This window comes from Bactrocera tryoni, chromosome 5, assembly GCF_016617805.1.
Source record: "Bactrocera tryoni isolate S06 chromosome 5, CSIRO_BtryS06_freeze2, whole genome shotgun sequence".
Taxonomy (NCBI): domain Eukaryota; kingdom Metazoa; phylum Arthropoda; class Insecta; order Diptera; family Tephritidae; genus Bactrocera; species Bactrocera tryoni.
Genome location: NC_052503.1, coordinates 53,661,557 through 53,685,363, shown reverse-complemented (window position 1 = coordinate 53,685,363; position 23,807 = coordinate 53,661,557). Strand labels below are relative to the sequence as shown.

General features: G+C 37.1%; 1 protein-coding gene and 1 long non-coding RNA gene across 2 annotated transcripts; one reads left to right on the top strand and one right to left on the bottom strand.

Annotated features, from left to right (window-relative positions):
* The first annotated feature begins 6,408 nt into the window (after window positions 1-6,408).
* Window positions 6,409-7,844, top strand: LOC120778797. The gene is made up of 3 exons (XR_005705581.1): window positions 6,409-6,501; window positions 6,574-6,834; window positions 7,229-7,844. It is a non-coding gene; the product is annotated as an uncharacterized LOC120778797 (long non-coding RNA).
* A 6,939-nt stretch (window positions 7,845-14,783) lies between these two features.
* Window positions 14,784-22,652, bottom strand: LOC120778364. The gene is made up of 4 exons (XM_040110151.1): window positions 21,242-22,652; window positions 19,657-19,799; window positions 19,352-19,561; window positions 14,784-16,103 (listed from the first exon to the last, which is right to left on the bottom strand). The coding sequence occupies exons 1-4, from the start codon at window positions 22,615-22,617 to the stop codon at window positions 14,905-14,907; spliced, it is 2,928 nt and encodes a 975-aa protein (XP_039966085.1). The 5' UTR covers window positions 22,618-22,652; the 3' UTR covers window positions 14,784-14,904.
* Window positions 22,653-23,807: the final 1,155 nt, after the last annotated feature.

The window sequence follows — 23,807 nt, the reverse complement described above, 5'->3', positions numbered from 1 at the left end:
GATATAAAGTTATGTATACCAAAGTGATCAGGGTGACGAGTAGAGTCGAAATCCGGATGTCTGTCCGTCCGTCCGTCCGTCTGTCCGTCCGTCCGTGCAAGCTGTAACTTGAGTAAAAATTGAGATATCATGATGAAACTTGGTACACGTATTCCTTGGCTCCATAAGAAGGTTAAGTTCGAAGATGGGCAAAATCGGCCAACTGCCACGCCCACAAAATGGCGGAAACCGAAAACCTATAAAGTGTCATAACTAAGCCATAAATAAAGATATTAAAGTGAAATTTGGCACAAGGGATCGCATTTGGAAGGGGCATATTTGGACGTAATTTTTTTGGAAAAGTGGGCGTGGCCCCGCCCCCTACTAAGTTTTTTGTACGTATCTCGGAAACTACTATAGCTATGTTAACCAAACTCTACAGAGTCGTTTTATTCATTTTCATATACAGTTCAAAAATGGAAGAAATCGGATAATAACCACGCCCACCTCCCATACAAAGGTTATGTTGAAAATCACTAAAAATGCGTTAACGGACTAACAAAAAACGTTAGAAACACTAAATTTTACGGAAGAAGTTGCAGAAGGAAGCTGCACCCAGGCTTTTTTTAAAAATTGAAAATGGGCGTGGCCTCGCCCACTTATGGACCAAAAACCATATCTCAGGGACTACTAGACCGATTTCAATGAAATTCGGTATATAATATTTTCTTAACATCCTGATGACATGTACGAAATATAGGTGAAATCGGTTTACAACCACGCCTTCTTCCAATATAACGCTATTTTGATCTCCATCTGATGCCTTCTCTGTATAATATATAGTACATTAGGAACCAATGATGATAGCGGAATAAAACTTTACAAAAATACGATATTTGAAAAATATGTAAATGACGTATAATGAAATCTCGATTATCACTTTATCATGCGAGAGTATAAAATGTTCGGTGACACCCGAACTTAGCCCCTTCGTACTTCTTTCTATTTGTATAACTGTCAAAAACGTTGCCTGCGCCACCATAAATAGTATCGTGAGAAGAAGCTAAGCCGCAATCTATTTTCAAAGAGCGATTACTATTTAAATATATATCCCAGATTTATAACTATACTCTCTCTTGAATACCTGAAAGTTTTTCCTGTTTTGGAACATTATGTTGGTAAAGAAATTTGATGGATTGCAGCAAAGTGAACAGTGGTGCTTGAGGACCCTCCAAGCCTTAAGTTAGCTTATGTTATTGAATAACTTCTCTCAGGCAAGGGTCCTCAGACAACCTCCATGGGTGAAGCCCGCTATTGAATCTGCTAATTGGTCTTACTCATCCATCCTTCGGTCACTTTGCATTTCACTGAATTACATTTAAATTCCGGAACTTTTATTAAATCTCACAGAGGTGTGCCTTGCCAAACACGCTCCCATTTGTAGCTACGCCAGGTTTTTAAAGGAAAGCACCTACTTTGCACGCTTTGTCTGAGTGAAAATGTTGCACAAATGAAATTAAAATTTAATTTTTTCCTTTTGTAACTGCTGAATAAATAACGAGCACAATAAGAAGAGGAGAGGCGCAACGGATATTTATGAGCGAAGAAATGTAAAGTAGGAGCCAGGGAGATTGCAAAGTGGAGGAAATGAAGACAGCCAAGCAGAAACAAATACAGGCCCATGAGTTTTCAAAAATATTTATATTCATTTATGTACACATGTGCATTTGTATGTATGTGTGCATCTGCGTATGGCTGTGAAAGTATTTGTATTTCGGTGTGCGCAGGAGTGACACATTCACTTAGAAGCCGAATTGTCCTTGTGCAAATGCTGGCGCAATGGTAAGCAAATATGCATACACATAAACAAAAGCGAAGACTGCGCGGAAAGCCAAGCCTTTGTGGCACGAGACACACATACATGTACACAGAGGCTTTTGCGGCGTTGTAAATGAGTGCAACCACATACAGCGCCGAGCTATGAAGAAGAGGATGCGCCAGAACGCCAAGCGGAAATAGCTAGGTAGCGGAGCCTACGCGACGGCAGCGGCAAGAGGCACTAGGTACGAGTCCCAGGCACAGACAAAAGCCACGCTAGAAGGTAGTAAGACACACAAGAAATGCAAAACCGACAATAACAACAACGCCAAGTAAGAGGAGGCCGACAATGATGAAGACAACGTTTACCACGACAAATGCGTCGGCAAATACAAATACAAATGCTCGTACAAATGCGAATGTGAAGATAAACAAAGACAAAACTGCTGGGCTGAGTTGGGCTGAGTTGGTCTGACTAGCTGGCGGGTAAGTGCGCAGGGCAGGCGGGGGAATGATGAACGCACAAAAATGCAAGGATGCACGTAAACAATGCCGTTGAACGGGATGTGGCGCTCATAGGCATAAGTATGCAACAGCGTGGGTGCATATATACATATATGTAGATATATGTAGGTGGGTATGTACATTTAGGTATATGCTTTGCGGATACCCTTGTAACATGTTGCAGCATAGTGTAATGGATTTGTTCACCTTTTAAATTCGATAAATAAGTTTTACATATCCAAACGATTAGGATGTCGTGATTAGTTGGTTTCTCAATATCTTCTATGTATCACATAAGGCTACGGTTCCTGCGAAAAAAATGTATTCCAAATTGGGTATGGCTTCGCCTTCTAATGGGTACAATAAACATTAAGGCCAATCCATTTGAAGGTTACCTACTTAAAAAAAAAAGAAAAAGCACAGAAACTTCAACTTTTATGAGGAATGTTTATTCGAAAGAACACTCTTGGGGATTTATTTTTTAAAGATTATCATTATCAAATGTTGCCCGCGGCTATGCCTCAGACGGTCCATCCATTCCGTGCAGTATTCGATGACTTGTTTCGAGCATCTCGATGAAGTTTTGCTCCGCTGTGATTGAATGCGAAACTTGGATGGCCGGCCAAAAACGTGCAGTTATCTGCTCACCGAAGTGTTGTCTCTATAAATCCAATAAGTGGGAAGTGGCGGCCTGTTGTTGAAACCAAATGTCGCTGAGATCAGGAGCTTCAAGTTTTTAGAAATATGGTCGATGATTACTCCCTCAATAAATCCATTTGATTGATGCGTAAAGATTATAATGTTTTGTAGGAACTGGCGCCATCTTATTGAAACCAAATGTCGCCGAGATAAGGAGCTTCAGTTTCAGTTATCAAATAGTCGGTTATTATTTCTCGATTTTAAAGAAATATGGACCGATGATTCCACTGCCACAAACCACACCACAGGTTTTTTTTTTTTTATGAAACTGAACAAAAACTGGATCACCCGTTCTTTCACAAACTTGTCAAGCTTTATCAACCAATCGCCACGCCTTCCGCCGATTTAAAGACTACATATACATATATGCAAAAGAGCAATTACTTTCTAAAAAATACCCGAGGTATTGAATTTATCTGTATGGATAACAAGTATGCATTTGAATCGCTAATACAATTGTAGAATGGGCGTGACATCGCCTATTTTCAGTGAGATTTTATACTTCAGCGAAAACTTGACCAATTTCAACCAAATTTTAAAAATCAAATGTGCAGTAATTTATGGTGGACTGCTTTCGAACTTATTCCTTCCTTACTAGTTAAATACACCATACACATATGTATATTGCGCCCATACATATATTGTAAACATGTGCAACAACAATTTTTACTCCACATAGTAACGCATTCTTAAGCATCGCTTCTATCCGTTGCTCACGCTGGGCCGCTCCGTTATGTCGCTCTGGCACAGCAGCAGCTCTACGCGCTTGCAACGTGCGGCTTTAAGGCTGCTCTTGTGACCCCAAACGACCCGCTCAACAGGAATTCTGAAGCCTGCTGGCTGGGTTGCATGTCGGCACGTCGCTTCTGTGTAAGTGCCTGTACATTTACGAGCTTATGCTGTTGTGGCAGCATCATGCGTGACTATAAATATAAACAAACTCACTCGCAGGCACACACACGTAGGCAAATTTATTTGAATACTTTCTCAGACATTCATATTTTCTTGCATGTTTCCATGCATTATTTTTGCATACCGTTTAAATAACGCTGAGTTATTTAATTAACAGAGGCATGTCATTCGCTGAAGCTTATGACTTTTGCCCAAAGGTGTACGGGGCATTTTCGAAACGGCATCGATAATTGAGAAAAAAGCAAATATTTGCATACACAAAGTGAAAAGTCTCGAATGCTTTCAATAAACAAGGTGAAGAGGTATCAGATGAGCCTTCGACAGGGAATAAAAAAGTACTACGAAAAATTGCCTTTCCTTTATCCTTTCCAACATAACGCGGATCCAAAAGTCTTAAGAAGTCTTTTAAATATTAAAAGTGTTTACAACCCAAAACACGGCTGACCGTTTAGGCTAAGTAAAAGTGGAGCGTTTCACGATAGAAAAACGTGTCTTCATTATTGAACAGTAATCAAGTTTCATCTACAAATGAATGCTGATCTTTCGAGCAAAATCATCCCATGCGATGTAGTACATTTTCCCTTTGCTGGGCTTGTAATTGTGAATTTTGGGCGGGAGGTATAATTGGGTCATACTTTTTCGAAAATGTCAAGCAATGACTGTTACAGGCGCTCGATATGCGACGTGATAGAAAGTTCAATTCTTTTTATCAAATTCGTTTGACATTGATGTGGCCAATATGTGGTTTCAACAAGATAGTGCCACATGTCATACAGCCCGTGAGGCGCTTCAATTACTGAATGAGACATTTACAGGTCGTGTACTTTCTCGTTTTGGTGTTCGGAATTGGGTTCCAAGATCGTGTTATTTAACACCATTGGATTTATTTGTATGGGTTTACTTAAAATCACAGGTTTATTGCAGGAGGAGGTTAAATGTTGCAACAATTCAGCCACATTTATGCAGAAAAGTTATGGAAAATTTCGACAAATTAGTGCGTTTGTGTGTGGAAAGCCGTGGAGGCCCGATGTGTTATTTCATAAGGTCTATTCTTAGTACCTTATGATTCAGTAAAAAAGTTGCAATTGGAGAGCTAAAAAAGTTTTTTATGGTACCCTGGAGGAAATCCCGATCAGTAAGGTGTACAATGTACATACATATGTGCTGTGTATGCTCGATTTGCTTTGTAAACTGTATCTGCTTTCATAAAGTTTTGATTAAAAACATTCACCGAACTTCCACCGACTCTAAACTGCAGTCCTCAGTTTTGACCTAGATTCTGACCGAACATAAAAATATTTGCATTCAAAACCTTAACTAAGGAGATGCGATTATCCAATTGATTCACTTCTTTGCATTTTTTTTTCCTTTTCGTATATTAAATATTTCAAATACATTGGCAGTTTACTATCTACAGATATCTTCCAGTTTTCGTATTTTGATATACCAAATGTGTTTCGACACACTAAATTTCAAAACTATTAATATTTAAGTTATCTTGGCATTGAATGCATTTTTATTGAACTTATTTTCTCATTTTTCAAACTATTGTGGGTTATATTATATAACTAATATTTAATATATTATTTAGTGACCCTTAAATGTACTCTTCATTAAATTATAATTAAATTTTCAAGATATCGGCGCATCGAACGGAAATTCCCACTATACCCTACAATTTTACTCTATTAAAGAACTTTCGCAGCAACCTGATCAAATTGTAACTTATTCCCACCCCAAAAATAGCATGATGATATATGACCAATGTTAGACCTTAGAAAAGATACTGTTTAAAGAAATAATGTTTTGATGGCTTCTCTTAAAGAACTTAAGCGGAAGAACTGGAACCGAGCGATTGGAACCTGAGACCTACTCGAATTGGAAAAAAGTTTTTCATTTAAGAGCAAAATGTGAACAGAACTAGGCCTTTTCAGTTATAGTAATGGATATGTTTCAATATAGTAGAAATGCTGATTTTGGTTAAATACACAAAATCTCATCTGCAAATTTTATTTTTAGATTTCTAAATATATTCTAATATCAGCCACCACTCTACTTTTTCAACGCAGTTATTTCATTACATCAAGAGCGCAGGACTGCATTTGGCTAAAAGGCAAACTCAGCTAATCATCTAAATGCATAGCCAACTTTCATTTTCTTAATCGAAAACTTCTTTTATATTTGCTCATCAAAAAAGGTAATTTTTCAATATTATTTCCATTCAATTATTAAATCATTTATATAATTTATCTTATTCAACTTGCCTTTGTGTGCGAGAACGAGCGGAGAGCTAGCAAAACCGCAAGCATATTATAACCGGAAGTCTAATTTCCTGGAGGGGAAAACGTGCAGAACACAGCATAAATGCAGAGACAGCGAGAAAATGCCATTAGCGTGGGAGGAAAATCGAAATATGACCAGCGATATGCCAATGCTGCTGACCCCAGCAATCAGCCGACCGCATTCCATTCCACGAGTTGTTGCTGGATGGACAAACACACGGTCGGAGGACATAGGCTTGATCCAGGCTACTGGCGATCTACCGCCACCACAACTGACAGCTCATTTTTCTTCATTGCGTCGCCTTCAGTGAGCATAATGTTTATAGTTTAAAAATATACATTAATTTATATGCAGTTGCGTTGGTATTTGAACTTCTAGATATATTTTTGTCCTCTTCTTGGCGCTTTCACTCTTAATGACATTAAAATTAAAATGTGTTATTTGATAAAGACCATAAAATGCGAGAGAGATAAGTGAGCAATGCAAGGATGTAACGATGCTGCAAAGGAGAAATGTTTAAAGCCTCAAGCATTTCGAAATTAATTTCATGGATATTTCTTCGGTACCCAACTTTTGAGCCTATAAATACCACTTTTTCGTTTTTGAGACTGACTGCAGCACAAAGTCATGGAACGACATGTAAGTTTTGCATTCGCAAATAGACTAAACATTGTGTAATTACAAGTGCGACTTAAAATGCGAGAATTAACTAATTACGCAATCACCACTGACCTGACAATTGATATTTTAAAGTGTGTTCAGTGTGTATTCAATGAAAGAAGAAAACAGTCGGGTTTGGCACGAACTTAGTTGTCCGAAAAGCAAAATACCGTTAATATTAGAACATAATTAAACTTGAAATAGTTTCAATAATGATTTATTTTGAATATAGCATTTAGAAAAAGACCAACGACTACAAAGAAAGGTATTACTTATACTAATTGCTTAAACTAAATTTAGTATTTTTAAACATAATGAGACATTTTACTTAAATATTGACTTAGCTAACTGAAATCTTCTAAACCGCTTTCAGATAATCCGGAAACGATTTCGATACTAGCAAAAGGCACTATTTTTGGGGACCCACCAGTCGTCTATTTCTGATTTGAAACAAAGTAAAGGGTGATCCTAGTAGAGGTACTTCTTTCAATAGCTGTGATGTTATTAAGAAATTCACCTTCTGTAAAGAATGTGTTTCGCGCGCTTCGCTCAACTTATGTTCAATATAAACGACCTGCCGAGCGTACTATTCGCAACACCACTCCCATCTTGAGACCCAGCATTCATTATTGGATAATATTCGAATTCGCATAAGCCACGTCGAGCACTCAGACAAGAAAATATAGCAGCCGTAGCTGAGAGCGTACGCGAAGAACGAGGAAAGTCGATTCGGTGTCGTTGGTCGGTTGGCCGTCAAGATCGTGTGGAATCACACCGTTAGATTTTTTCCCGAGGGGATATCTAAAAATGGATCAGCCAAACCAATAAAACTACTACTCCAAATTCCATCCGTCAGATTGAAATTTTTGCGACCTTGGCTTCGAACTAAAACCACGATATTGTTGGATATACTCTAAGTCTTGATATAGATTCAGTTAAGGATAGATTTCTTTATATTTTAGCTTTTACTCTTTTAGGATTTTGCTTTCTCTCTTCGGAGAATGCGAAAATATTAATATGTATGTACAACTCATAGTTTTAATGCCTAGACCTGCAGCAAATACACACTATTGTTAGGCCTGAATAAATCATACGCATCTTGCTCCAAGCTCTTTTGTTTAATTAGTTTACTATTCTATCTCTGCGCCGCTGGGTCATAGCGTATTTAATTTATACCAATCGCCTTCCGACTACAACTTTTACCTATAAGTAACTGGTAATATCAATATGTTTTGCAGATATCAAAAGTGTACATGCACACATATTCAATATCAAATTTGACACGGACTGGTTCATATAAACTGCGTGCGTAAAACGAATCGAGAGAAAAAATTTTCTAAGATTAGTACAATCTCTTGAATGTCAATTAGAGTGTGTTTTGGCGCGAAAAGTGCCACAGAGCATTTAGTGAATGTCGCGAAGTAATCGAAAACTTTCCTGAGTGACTCACAATCCATCTCTGTTAATGGCGATAACATCCCAAAATTTAAAGAAATATTATTTCTTGCACGTGATGGCATCAGAAAGATACCAGAGGATCAAAACATCTCTTATGGCTCGACTATAATTGACTTATGGAGTCAAACTACACATGGACATGAAACGTCATATTTGATCTTTAGTTCATATTTTTTTAAAGAGAGGATGCCCAAAAGAGATTCTTATCGTAAATAGTCACAAAAACAGCACTTTCAGAAGGTGAAGAAACATTTATCTACTAAGACCATTGAACTTTGAGTTGCTTCAATATTCACGATGCTCTTCAAGTCAGTCCAAAACTGACTTTCCGTCATCTAAAATCCAAAAGGAAATAAGAAGTAGTTGACGAGACTTTTCTTCTATCCTAATATACAGTATTCTTGTTTTGCAAACGTTGATTTACTTGGTATAGATCCTTTGTTTTGACAGCTTCCTGGACCACATAGCATTGCTATAAAAACGCTGCGATAAAAATAGAGAAATGGGATAGCTTGGAGTTACATCCACAATCTAAGACCGTGCTATAATTTCAAATTTAGTTCTTATTAGTCTTCCTCCACTCTTTCATTCTGCGCAGTGAGTTTTTTGAAAGTTGAGAAGGTTATTTCAAGTTATATACAAAAAAGTCCTAGAATTTTAACTGTCTAAAATAGTTGTAGGAAATTGAAAAAACACTTAACAATAAGTATATTATTTTAACAATTGCTTTCCTAAATATCTTTTTTTATATCATAACTACCTCCCAATACTTTCCATTACATTCAACTCGTTCCTTCCGAACCGCCAATTTAAAGATTACATCAGCAGTTTTCACTTAAATTTCCACACCACGCCCAATTGACTTTCCACTTAACCAAGCAACGCCTTATACGAACGCAAGTCTTTAAGTACATTACTATTTGCGCAAGTGTGTATAAAAATGTAATCTTTCCTCCTTGCTAACGGAAGCATTATGTATGTATTGTATATATTTTAGAAATTTGCTATGTAATCATAATTTTTTCAGTACTTCGTGGCTATTGAAAAGAGAATTTCTGAGAAAGTCATATAAACATGCCACACAAGCTGTTGTAAAGGAAAATCTAGAAACGCTGCTCCGTTCCTACTCACGAATATATGCGACTATACATATGTATACATATATCTACTTACATATATAGCCGCCAACATTTATTCATAACCAACATTCCTTAACGCCACTGTCTGTAAAAATGGCAGTAACGTAACCATTGTATTGACCAAGAGAGTTGCCACTTATTTATAATTTAGAGAGGTTTCTTTAAATGGGAACTGGAGGCATAACAGATTTCAAAAGGAGGAGAGAAGTTTAAGAAGAGGCAGATCGAGAAGGCTGCAGGACAAATTAGCGAAGGTAGTTTGGAAACAATAGAGCAGCTCTTGTGCACAGAGTATTGAAATTCGGGTCAAGCCCAGGCATTCTAAAGGATGACTACTCCTCATATACCTAGTAACAGAGCTCCATCTTGAATCGCAAAGTACCAAAACTCGTCTATGCGTAACTCATTGGCATACCGACTAACCTAAAATAATATTAAAGAAGATACCAGATCGGTTGCGTAACGTACTTATTTTGAGAGATGATACAACATAAAGCTCACGAACGACTGAACCGATTTCATTAAACATATAATTGATAAATAATGAAAGTAGCAATATCAGCCATTAATTGGAAATCAAGGAACGTTTTATCATACTTAAGTTTGTATTGCTCGCAGTAGTAGAACAAAATTTTCTCTTAGAGGCGACTTTGGTAATCTGTATCTATATGGCGATAGAAGGATAGGATCCCGTACTAAAAAAAATATTTTTGTGTTGACCACAAGAAAGAGAAAAGAGGTTATATTTTACAGTTTTCCTTCGATAAAGACGTAATCTCCAGCCGGGCGTAATGTGAATAGTATTTGTGGTTCTAATAGCCCATCACAGGTAATTTTTGTTTCGTCAATTCCATTCCGGCTGAACTAACTCCAAAAATACTACCATCCGAAAGCCCATTCCCAAAAATATCCGTAAAATAGTGGTAAATCGTCGAGTTTGACTGTCATGTAAGCACAGTTTCGATGGCGCAATAAATCATTGGAACTATTTTCGTAAGACTGCATTTCATCAGAACAATATCATGCCATGTACATCGACAGAACCTCCGGAAGCTTGGTTGGAAGATTTGTATACCTTTTGTATTTGTATTCGGCCCACCTGACCTTGTGCATTTTTTTTTTTTTTTGTGCAATATCTTATTATTTATTGAATCTGCTATTTATTTTAAAAGCCTAACAATAAGTTATAAAATCTTAAATCTATTTATTGACCTTGTGCATGACAAATAGCTTCAGGTGAAAAGTAGTCTCAAGATGAAACTTTTAAAAATCGATTCTTCCAGTTTTTTGTTATTCAAAATGGATAAAATTATCTTAAAAACAAGTAAGGAAAGGCTATGTTGGTGTAACCGAACATTTCACACTCTTACAACTTGCCAGGACTAAAGCAAGGGAAATACTTTCAGGTGCAAAAGATTTGTTAGTTTAAAGTACAAAAAAAAAGTAAAATACGCTCTTATTTTTTCACTGAGGTAACTCACATATTGGTCATATATGCGATCACCCGTAAGTTCGAGAATCTTTAGAATGGATACTCGTATTTGTGAGCTAAGGAAACTATTGACCCGATTCAACCTATTTAATATCCAATATACTAACCGACATTTTCGGAGAAAAGTTAACAAAGTACTAGAGTTCGATTTAAACAACTTTCTCTCAGTCTCTCGTTGTATTAATGGTATAATTGTATTGAGAAGTAGGCGTGATTGTAGTACGATTTCGCTAATTTTTGCAGCGTGACAGAAGAATGTTACGTACCGAATTCGGTTGAAAACGGTAGAATGGATAACGAGATGTGTAATTTCACCTAAAAGTGGGCTGTGCCACGCCTATCGCCCATTTTGACCACATCCCCTACAAAGCTTTTTCATACCTTCTTGGTGTATTTAGTTATTGATTTATTGCACCATTTTATGGGGAGTGAGCGCGGTTTTCATCTTGATTCAGCCATTTTTACAGTGTCGGTAGGAATGCTTAAATATTTGGTCCGATTGAATTTCCATATAGTACCTTAAATTGTTTAGGTTTGGATACATTAATCCAATTAGAGGGCGGAGCACACCGACTTTTTAATTTTTTAGCCCACAAGCGCCCTTGTTACTCCGATACCCTAGGCCAAATGACAGTTCTATATTTTAACCTAGTTCCCAGTTATGCTCTGAAACAAAGTGTTGCAAGATTATAATAATGGCTTTCTTTTTACTAGACCTATTACAATAAATTTTTTTACATATTTGAGTTTGCTTCTATTTCGTTTACCGACTTCGGCGACCTAAACGGATAATTGACGTTTGGAAAAATATTCTTTTACGATAACTTTTATTTTGCTATTCTTTTTAATAGTCCCAATCAAGCTACAATATCTCGTTTTGGATGAGAAAGGATCTAATAAACCCCATATCATTCTCACAAATTGGTTTGTACTTATTTCCACAGCGCGAATATATTCTTCAGTCCGGTAAGTTTTACGTATAAACAGCCGTAAAGAGTATTTTTAACTTGTTTGCGAAGCTACATAAATGCATTTCATGTCCATTTTAATTTTCTATTGGCAACTCTATCACCCATGAGTTTTGCAAAGACTGCTGCTGTTGTTCTACATCTTAGATTCTGCGCTTGTTTGCCCATGTCCACAAAAATCAAAAAGCAAGAACTATTTTTCATCTTTGTCCAGTTCATAAATCGCTTAGTCAATTTTTCCGAAATGTACGCCTTTTCTAACAACTCTTTCATGTTGTGTTTTACTGTTATCCTTCTCTTTGCCATTGTACATTTTTTTCATGTTAGTTTATGCTTTTTTTTGTAAGCTTTCGGCTACTTTTGTTGTTTGAATTAAGCCAAATTTGTGTGTTGTACTTCTATACCGTTATTAAGCTGTCTCAAATAGTATGTGCAAATTAGCCTTTAATTCGCAATTCTTTGTCGAACTTTAGTTCGACTGATTTATTTTTAATTTTCTTTTACGTGGCTTATGTTCTTCGGTCTTTCTTTTGTTTTAATACAACAGTCATTCCAAAGTTCTTTGGTGAGAAGAATATCTCAAGTTGAAGAAACTTCCATGCACATATACGATTAGTAATTCAACAGCATGCAAAATTCTCAGAACACGGTTTCTTTCCACAGACTTCAGCACTAGACTAATTAAGGCGAACCTCATAAAATGTCTCTACAAATCCTCCCTATGTCCCCTGTTTTATTTTCCACATACCAGAGGTTAGTAAAGTCCGAGTTAAATTGGTTAAGGATCACAATAATGTCAAATTGTCAGTTGGAAGCTCTGCACACTGTAATAGCTGGAACAAATATCATCATTTGACCAATAATACCCAAAAATAAAAATACCAAAGTGAACGATTTATCTGTTATCCAAAAACTTTCAACGAAACTTCAAACTTTAAATAATTCTTCTAAAAATTGATTTTTTTAATCTTAATACAAATTGTGGAATGAGAAATGAATTGAGGAGTTGAAGACTACAGTAGTTTTTTCCCATTACTTTCTTAAAAAATACATAAGTTTGTGAGGTCATGACTGAAGAAGCCTTTGTTTACAAATAATGGGCGATCTAAGTAGAGGCTCTTTTTTCAAAAGCCTTTTTTGGCAGATCAAGGGTGAGTCGTGTCAGGCTCTTATGTTATTTTTTGCAGTATTCCAGTATTTTTTGGCGATTCATGGAAAGACTTACATCTGAATAACGTTTACAAATCGTTCAACTTTAATCGGCCTACTGGACGTACTATGACAACACAATCACCCTTTTTGAGACCCAACATTCATTATTGTATAATATTTGACCGAATAGACCACCTCCAGCACGCAGTGAAGAAAATATAGCAGCCGTAGCTGAGAGCGTACACGAAGACGGTGAAGAGTCGATTCGGCACCGTTCGCAGCAACTCGAACTGACATATGGAACGACTTGGCACATTTTACGTCGAGATCATAAGTTAAAAGCGTATAAAATATAGCTTGTGCAATAACTGAAGCCACGCGAACTCTCCATCGACTTCGTTCTATGGGCTATTGAAGAGTTCCAAGAAAATCCGACGTTTTCGTTCCAAATTTTGTTCTGCCATAAAGTCCATTTCTGGCTCAATGGATATGTAAACAAGCAAAATTGCCGCATTTGGGACGAAGAGCAATCTGAAGCGAGTCAAGAGCTGCCATTTATCCAGAAGAAACAACAAACCGAATATTTGATGCCTGAAATTGAAGCTCGTGATATCAGCGATATTTGGTTTCAACAAGACGTCGCCACTTCCTACACATATCATCAATCAATTTAGTTAAACTTTTCTTGTGTTGATATGTAAAGTTTAAAGTCTAGGCGTACAATTCGGCTTCGATTCAGGCCTTGGAGCAAAACATCACGCACGTCGTTCACCGGTTACCAATCAAAAAGCTCAAATGAGACATCGAAAATTGAACTCAACGAATGGAAAATCTGATATGTACCCTCGGCCAACATTTGAAAAGGATATGAATGATAATAAACATTTCTAAATAAATTTAAATTTTCTGTGTTTATCTTTAAAAAGTAAGTAACCTCGAAATAGATCACCATATATGATAATTTTATAGTTTATTTCGCTTATGATGAATAACTTCAATACTCTTGACAGTGTAGTGGAATACAGAATGAGGACTTGAATGATTAGGAACTAAAACTAGAGTGAAGAGTAAAAAGAGAGCGGGAATTATGCTGTAGAAGGATTATTAACTGCTTTGTAGGCATCTTGCTATTCTCAACAATCCAAAAGACCTTCGATCTTCTCCGATTGCGGGTATCACATGAGTCCATGCATTGCAATACATTCCTCAATGTGAGCATAAGTTTGAGCTATTAACGATGTGATCTAACTCAATAGGGAGAGAGTTCTTTAAATTTCAATCCTCTTCTACAAATTTATTTACTAATTTTGCACTACGTATAGTTCGAAAAAAGGTTTTGACCCCCAGCGATTTTAAGCTGCAATAAGGGTAAACTAGTCCTATGACCATTCAGTGGCTTACGATGCTAGAGTTGAACATTGAAAGAACTGGAGAGATATCTTGTTATTGAAAAATATTCCCTAAAATTTTAAGGAAAATGAGTCCAAAGTTCTTGATAGGTAGAAAGTCTTAGTCGGTTCTAACCCTACAGTCTTTTATGTAGATATATATCCTGAAAAGAAATAGTGTCATTTATTTTGAGAAGAAGGGCAATATATTGCCATACTTTTAGTATTTTTGTAAATATGAACTTCTGTGTATAAGATAAAAATTTATTATTTTAATAAATTACAAGTTAAAAAGAATTTGTACAATTTAACTATTTTGATTGCACCGTTAATCACTAAAATTGGAACAGCTGATTCTTGTGAGGATTGTATTCGTCAAAGAGACTCAGTAGTGGGGGAACAAGCAGCAGGCCTTTCATATAGGCCCGTCACATTCAGCACCTCAGCCCCCGTTAACTTTGTATCAACAACTCAGCCACATCAGCGAGCTCCGCCGTCAGAATCGGCACCACTTTTATGAACTCATCCACTCTGCATGCATACAAGTATCCACTCTTTAAGGTCTCTTCACTATTGCGCATCCATTTAAGCCAAGGCACTTGCTCGCGCACATCCGTACATTTCACATATTCCTCGCGAATTTCGCGCATTGTGGCAAATGGGTCGTTAGTGCCCAGCATCACGATGCCAGCACGTCCATCTGCAGACACAATGATGCGAAAGTACAGAGCCGGTACCGGCAACAAACCGTTGTTATTGTTATCGTACGACAAGTAGTAAGGACGAGACATATTGCCGCTGACCGTTCTCAGTTGCATTACGCCCACTGTGCCGGTATAGCAGGTCACCGTGTGCTTAAATTTTTGGACAGAGGCGCGCACGCGCTCCTCCAATGTGGCCCATTGTCCGCCATTGAACGACTGCCACTGGGGTGCCGCATTGAAGAAAGTGTATGTGGTGCGTTGCTGTGTGGCGTAGATCATATCGGCTTTGGCAGCCAGATGACCGCGCGATAGAAAGAGCGACTTCTTATCGAAACAGGTTCGCGCATGCGCTTCGCTGCCCAACAACTGTGCAGCCTGTTGTTGCTGATTCTTCTGAGAGTAGAAGTAATTCATGTCGTATTGCGTGAAATGCCTAGCTTTCGAGAAGCTTAAACGCTTTACGCCGGGCTGATAGTATTGGTTTGCCGGCTGGAGCGTGTAACGCACATAATGCGTGCGCAGTTCGTCGTCGTCGTGACAAACCTGCATGGTTTCCAAGAAATGTGTCCTCGTCAAATTGTAGCCAACGCGATACAGCTGAGCGCTGTTGTTGGCGCAGGTCTGCGCTGTGCGCTCGACAGTGTATTTCACCGGCTGCGTACAGAGAAATTGCCGAAATTCGTACTTTTCGCCGTTCAGTGTGAATGTGGTGCCTTGTAAGCAGCGCGGGCGGATGGAACGCTTCCTGCGCGATATACCCGCAGTATTTGTGGTGGCATTTGCGAAAGGTGCGGTGCAAATCAACTCTATGCTGGCGCCTTGTGGTACCTCGATGAAACCGTCGTTGTTTGGCAGCCAGTACTCTGTTGAGTTTGGACGGACATACAGCGGCTGCGGTAGGTTCGGCTTTGGCAAATCATATTGCGTATCAATGCTGCATGGCAGACCTGAAAGCATAATGAAATAAATATGAACTTTAATTCCTTACTATTAAAGTATTATATGAGTTAAATATAGTATACTCGAAAAGTAAATTCAATCAGAAAGTAGCAATAATCGCGGAAAAGTTAATCACCTTTAAGATTACATGCACCTCGAAAAAGTAAATTTTTTAATTTACTTTTCAGAGAGTGTAATAAAAAATTCGAAACGAAGCAAGCAGCGTTTTTTACGATGTTGCAAAAACACTTACTCTCTTGTTTATTATGTATTTTTAGTGAAAAAACTTTGTTCCTCATTTGTTTTGTGCTACAATTTTTTTGTTTTGTTATTGCCTTACATGTATGTAACATAAAAAATAAAACAATGCGCTTTTTATAGCAACTATGTGCTTCTGCTGAGAGCTTTATTACAAAACTGACTACACTTGGTCTCTTATGGTTTATAATCTAACCTATGTTGAGTTGACTTACGTGACCAAAGATGCTTGGTCAGCTAAAAGGGTTTGCGCGTGTAGCGCTCACCTCCAGCTATTTGGTTTTGGGGAGAATAACATGGTTGCGTGTTTCGCTCACTTTAAGAATTTTCGCGTTTTTCTTTGGCATTGTAATAGGACTTTATGTTTCTGCATAAGAATGTTCATAAAATATTGTGTTAACTTGTACATACTGTTTCAATATAGACTATTCGTTATTCCTTTTTGCACATTTTATTGAGAAGTATCGCGTCGCATTTTGTTTTAGCATCGCTTGTAGCTGTATTATTGATGCATCACTTGACAAGAATAGTTATTACGCAAATTTTAAGTCTTCATAAAATGTCAAAAAAGCAAAATATAAAACAAACAAGATTGAACTTAGTTAAAAAAAACAGAGATCATTGCGAAAATTGACAAAGGTGTAAAGTGGTAAACGGTTGCCACTTTGATTATGGTGTGTTTGTGAAGCAACAATAAAAAAAATTAAGAAGAAGAGATTTTAAATTTTAGAAGCAGTTTCAAATTCATATAGTGATTTACACAGGAAAACACTGCATTAACCAGAATTTATTGAGCTGGAACACAAAAATTTATGATTGGTTTTTGATGCAAAGGACAACGCAATTGTAAGGTTAATGGCGCAATGTTAAAAATCAATTGCTAAGACGAGTTTGCAAGACTTTAAATTTTTTTCTCCTCATAGTAAATACATATGTATGTATGTAAAATGTAAATATGTGTTTCATGTAAGAATCCATATGTTTTATTAAAGTTTTAGATAAATGAATGAATTTTTAAGTTTAAAATGCATTTAATATTATAAAACAGATAACTTATGTATATATTTGGGAAAGTAAATTATTCGAAAAAGTAAATTACCCAAAATACCAATCGATTTACTTATGAGAGTATACTGTATAAACAAAATGAGAGATCAATCATACCTTAGGTAGCATATATACCAATAGTGACCTCGTGGCGGTCATGAAAAATTCAAAAATTCACATCCATCGAAAAATCATTTTCTCAGATGAGGTCCACTTCAGACTTAATGGCTTCGTCACAAACAAACGTGTCGCTATTGGGGTAAGTGAAATCCTTGTGTGGTTCGAGAAACACCGTTTGGTCGGAGTGTGATATGGCGACATCATCGGTCCGTATTTCGTCCGAAATGAGGCAGGAAATTATATTACCATCAATAGGGAGCATAATAATACGATGCTGACCGATTTTTTCCTGGCATTTGATGAAATCCAAGCGGGCGATCTCTATTTCCAACAAGACGTGGCTTCAAGTCAAAACATGCTCACGGGAGTTAAGGAACGTAATAGTAACAAACATTAAAACAACCTTTGGTTTCAGTAAATAGAATGCATCAAAACAACCTTGAGTTCGAACAATTGAAATGCACTATCACCACAACAAACAATCCTAAATAAACAAGTATCAAAACAACATTGAGTTTGAATACCACAACAACCTTATCTTAAAACAAAGCAAATGTATCTAAGTAAACAAATAATATAATCTGTATCTTAACAAACTATCAACTGGTAATAATTAAACATATTAGTTAGTATAAATAGAAGTAAGAACCATGTAATAAGTTAGTTAGAGTATAAATAAAGAGTACACATTTCGGTGCAGCTCAAAATATATTCTTTTGACTCATTTATACTTAATGTAAAAAATGCGGGCAAAATTTTGCGACTCTCTAATTTCGCGAAACGGCCCAGTCAAATGAGCACCAAGATAATGAGTTTTTACCCCTCCTACTAATTTCTCTGGGCGCATTAACCAGCAACGCTCGAGAAGCTCAAAGACAACATTCAACGCGCTATGTCCGAAATGCTTCACCGGAAATAATATAAATAGAAGATGGTATGCCGAAGTGAAACCGTTATTTACTCTTCTTGCCCATCGACAGTCTGCTTGAGACCACCGTTTTGTTGCTTCATTAATTAAATCAGTTGAAAAGGAACATCACAAGACCGCCTTATCGCAAGCGACTGCACCTAAGCTTAAGCATTAGGCCCATTCTGTAAGACCTAATTAAGCACCATTAACAAGATTAAAGAATTTGCTGAAATTTCTCAATTTTTCTCTTCCTCTCCCCACTTAGTTTTAAGTGAAACATTGAGGGCCATCGAAAATATCTCGTGTCCATTGGATAAAGACTCTGCCTTTTCCAAGAATGTTTTCAATTGTTTTTGTTGCATTGCGGAAATCTTCGCTTAATAGCTAATGCCCATGTTTATGGCAGACTAGATTTGCATTCGCTTTTGTAAAGCTGTTAAGATATCCAAATGGCTAGACACGTTTTCTTAAGATTTTATTTTTATACTTCGTTTGAATTAGTCACTAATGCTTTGCATTTCTTATGTTTTTAGGGCCAGAAACGAAAGATATGTAAACAATCGAAAATTGTGCTTTCACATTCAACTAATACTTTACATTAGGGTGTACATTAAAAATATCATGAGCAAACTTTTTCAGACTAAGCTTGCTCAACTGCAGAGGAATACTGAAAGATATCGCATATGAATTACGGTTACGATTAGAGACGGTTATTTGTTAAAAATGTCTCATGAGGCCAAATCAAGTCGAATTCCATCCACTTTTTCTCGTGCTACTCAATTGTGCTTAACTGAAAAGCACTGTGTCTTGGTGCTGACTTCAAAACACTCAAAGCAATTATGGAAATTTAATCTAAAGTGTTTCTACTGACCCCCACCACCCTAATGTTTACGAGCAAAATCTTCAGCATTGATAACTTACCGCTGTGTGTGGACGTGTTTTCCGACGCTATGACACCTGTTCCAACACGCTTCAGCTCAGTAGCGACGTCATCAGGTGGTTTCACCGCTTCTCTGGCAACAACACTGACGAAAACACTGCACAAGGTAAAAATATTTAAAGCTGAACGCATCAGCTGTTTTATTGCTGTTGGCGTTTTCACCGTTGTTGTGGCGCGTACGCACATGCTCACTTACATTTATTCACAACTGGCACCAGAAATCACTGACCGGCTGCCGCTCTTTTGTTGCCGGTAATCGCGAGCGGACTGAGCAGTTCGTGCCAACTGTTGCCACTGTTATACACTTTCAACGCAGCACGATCAATTTCCGTTAACGGTAGAGAATTTTGATATGTTTTCTCAATTCTCTGATCTTTCGTTTGCATTAAAAGAATGCACTTCACCTGTAAGATTTTGGCGAGAAAAGTCCTACATTTTAAAATATAGTTCTAGTTTTGTTATAGAAACACGCTTATAAAATGCTTCCGGTTCTTTGTGACAGACGAAAATGCCTTTTTTGGCAACATAATTCCCATAAAACACAAGTTCATCGTTACCTCAATCATATTTTTCAATAAATTCATGATCTTCAGCGCTGCGCCCATCGTGAAAGACTTATTTATAACGGCGCTCAAAGTCGAGTCAAAATGAAACGAAAGTCAACCAAAGTGAAAATTTATATAATATATATATGTATATATATATATATAAAACATACAGAGATATTCTAATCAACATTTAACCCGGTAGCAAGCTGAGGTCTGCGACTTTAACTGGGACTTCATCTTTATTTTAAGCCATGTTACCTTTGCATTGTCTATTAACTTTTGAATGCCAAAATTGTGAATTGAAAGCTCCAAATATCATTATGTAGCTTTCTACATGACTTAAAAGCTTAAAATGCACTTAAAAGCGCTTTTTATAGTACAGCTCATATGATATAAAAATCAAAGCAATATCAAAACTTAATCAGAAGCGCTTTAACTGAAAGCTTGATTTTGTGCGACAAAAGCTTTCGTGTGCGTGTGTGTGTTGTTATCCACGCAGTTGATCTTCAAAGTTGCCATTGAAAGCTTTAAATCAAAGCCAAATCATTTATATTTAAAAGTATCCGTAGCTAAAGCACCAGAGTTTGTTGAGTTAGACTACAGTTTTAATCAAAAGAACTTAAAGCAAATATCTGGACGAATCTCTCTGGGTGGCAGACTTAATTTGTTCGCACACTTTACAGTTTATTATAATAAACGATTGATGCACTGTTTCATTGAGTTGAATATCACGACCGCATTCTCATGAAACCTCGTTGATTCGGCAATAATTTAATATTTTACATCAAGGTGGCAATATCGAAATATCGAATATTATTTCTAGAAAGTTCAGGATTTGGCGCAAGGCAGAAAAAATCAAAGTGTTATCCACTTGGAAAGCAAGTCACACACACACGATCGGCACACAGATACACATTCTGTTATCGCACAAACGCTCTCTTACTTGCTCAAATCAAAATACGTCTGCACCAAGTTTCAACATGAAATCTCCAATTTAATTCAAGCCAGGACGGGCGTATACTCAGCATACATTAATATGAAAACACAATTTTTAAGTCGAATTTTATTTATTTATTTTTAAAATATTTTATAAAATATAATGCATTTTCCACACCACCTTGAGGTATGCAACCAGGCGCGTTACCGATTTTTTTTTTGGGTGCTCGGTTCCCCTAGAGGCCTATTTTCACCCGTATACCTTAAAACTATCTAATAAATTAGTGTTGTAATGTAACAAAATATGAACCTATTACAGAACATTCCAATACAAAAGCCTAACAAAAAATCTAAAAATCAGAAATGCCTAGGCTAACATACAATCACATTGACAATTCCTTCAAACCTAAAACTCCTGTCGTCTCTAACTTAACCAACGGCAAATCTTTAACATTTGCTACGAAGTTTGGTACTGAACAGGCATAACAGTAACCCTTCTCGATATTTTGCCTGTCCCAGGCAATCCAATCAATATTGCCTGAGACATCCTCTGCAATCAGATATCCTCCGGTTGTCAGTTCTTCAATCGTCAGATAAGGGTTATTCACCCCAACGAACGTGATACCTTTACGGGACTCAGCATCGATAACAATACGGTAAAATAGTTTCGGCACTGGTACGACATTATTGTCTTGCTTATCGTTCTTTAGATATAACTCCTGTTGTATATTGTTAACGTCTGGCAAAGTGCAAACACCCCAGGTACCAGTCCAGCAGAGTAGGGTACTATTATTGTCATGAGCGAACTGACGGACTCCATCCTCAATGCGCGACCAGTTACCGGCATTGAAGGACTGCCATTGTGGCACTACATTCACATAATGAAAAGTAGACTTTTGTTGGCCACTGAATATCAAGTCAGCTTTGGCAACCAAGTGGCCACGGGACAGATAATTTTGGGCTGTCACGTAAATCGAAGAATCCTTTCCAAGTATACGACTGAGTGCCTTAATTTGTTTGGGCCGTTTGTAAAGAGGGTCAATGTTTCTACCACCAAAGAAATCGCCGGAAGTGAAGTTTTTACGCGGCACGTCATGTTTGTAGTGAATACTTGCAGGAGTAATGGTGTGTTCAACGTAAGAAGTTGTTTGGCGAATTTCGTCAAAACACACTTGCATTGTCGGTAGTAATGACTCATTGAATTTATTGCCGAAATGGAGCCATTGGGTGCCTCCGCTGCACGGAAGTCCCGTTCTCATTGGCGTTGGCGTTGACATAGAAGTGCAATTGATATTTGAGAAATTGACCATTTGATTGTTTATAAGAAAATTTTTATCGCCGGCACATTGTGCCTTCAGAGTTTGTCCGTCGAACGGTTTTGCGAATGCATCACCGCAGCGCAAATTCACCCACTGGCCATGGGGCATTACAATTTCACCACTTGAATTGGGTAGCAAGTACTCGAGTTGATTTTGAGGCGTAAGAATTGGAGAAGTGTTGAGCATATCGCCATTGACTTTAATTCCACAAGGTGAAAATGGTGCTTCGTCATATATATCTAAACTTTTGATTATCGTTTCAACTGGTAAATTAAAGTTTGCTGAATCAAAACTATTTATCGGTCCATTTGTGATACTGTTAATTTGTCTATTAGTCGGATTTTTGTTAAAGCTTGCTGCAGTCTGATTAAGCCAGATATATAAAAACCAAATAATCAGTACAACTACAACTATGAGTAGCGTTAATATGAAAGAAGTTTGCATTTTTCGTTGCTTTTGATTACTATTCCTGTTTATATAAAATTCACAATAACTTTTTCTCAGATTGATTGATTGTTTTGCTCTTATATATGATTTCACAACAACTTACTTACCACTCGGTGGTTCACTGTCTTTTAAAGAGCTTGCGAAGCGTTCTCTTATATATAGCTTTTCTTTGCCGCACGATTACATACAATGAATATCGCTGATTTCTCAGAGAAGGTACTATTCTCTAATTTACTCACAATAATTCCAACTGCAGACAAATTTGTTGCGCTCTTCAAGCGGCTACACCGATTGTGCATGTGTGGTATTGTGCTCAGCGGCTATGCCATCTTATTGTACTATTTAGATTTAGATAAAACCATAACTTCGTAAGCGAATGGTTGATTAATAAACTTAGAACACCTTAAAAAATACAAACTAAATAGGGAAGCTTAAAGTTATAAGCCCTTTTACACTGTATTTCTTAGTTTTAGCTCAATTTACTATTATATATACCTTTAAAGTGGCGTTTACACTATTGCTAAATAACTTTGCTAAGATTGTGTTGGTGTTTGAAACTCTGACCAAATTATTGAAATTTTTCAAATGTTGTTTCGGTTCATATTGTGTTTCTTAATTCTGTAGAAGTAAAATATTACATATGAACGCTCTGCGCTTCAGTAGATCCTAGAGCAGTTTCTTTGGTGATTAAAGCTATTTATTTAAACTTTGGCATCCAATAAAAACCATTATAAATATTTCTTAGATCAGCATGCTCTGGCAGCACTGTAAGTTGCGACAACACACGGCGTATCTGTGTGCTGTCATTGGGTGTGGGTGTTTGAGTGGTTACACTTCGTGTAGTTAATGCAATTGAGAAAAAAACTTCGATATACTGAGATATTTCAGTTTTTGGCGCTAAATGGTTTATGACAAACTGAACTTTCTGGAGTATATTTCAATGTTGCCATATGTGGCAGATGCATAAATTAATGAGCAGAAACTTTAGATTGCAGCAGGATCTCGGAAGTAGTATTGTTACTTCTCATACTTGAAACAACATCGCGATCACGATAAAAAAAATGATTAAGTGGAACCAAACAAAATAAAAAACACATCTGGTCAATGCGCTTGCATTTTGAATTTCGCAGAGGGTCGCAATTATAAAGTAACCTCCCTGATTGCTCATTAATTTATGATTGTACATC

Bases quoted from the DNA above. Each gene is read 5' to 3' on its own strand.
- LOC120778364 (XM_040110151.1), bottom strand. From the start codon at position 22,617: ATGCAAACTTCTTTCATATTAACGCTACTCATAGTTGTAGTTGTACTG. The intron at 19,800-21,241 runs GTGATTGTATGT...TTTAAAATGTAG, and splicing joins GGTTTGAAGGAATTGTCAAT to GACTTTTCTCGCCAAAATCT. The intron at 19,562-19,656 runs GTTGGCACGAAC...AATAAATGTAAG, and splicing joins AGTGTATAACAGTGGCAACA to TGAGCATGTGCGTACGCGCC.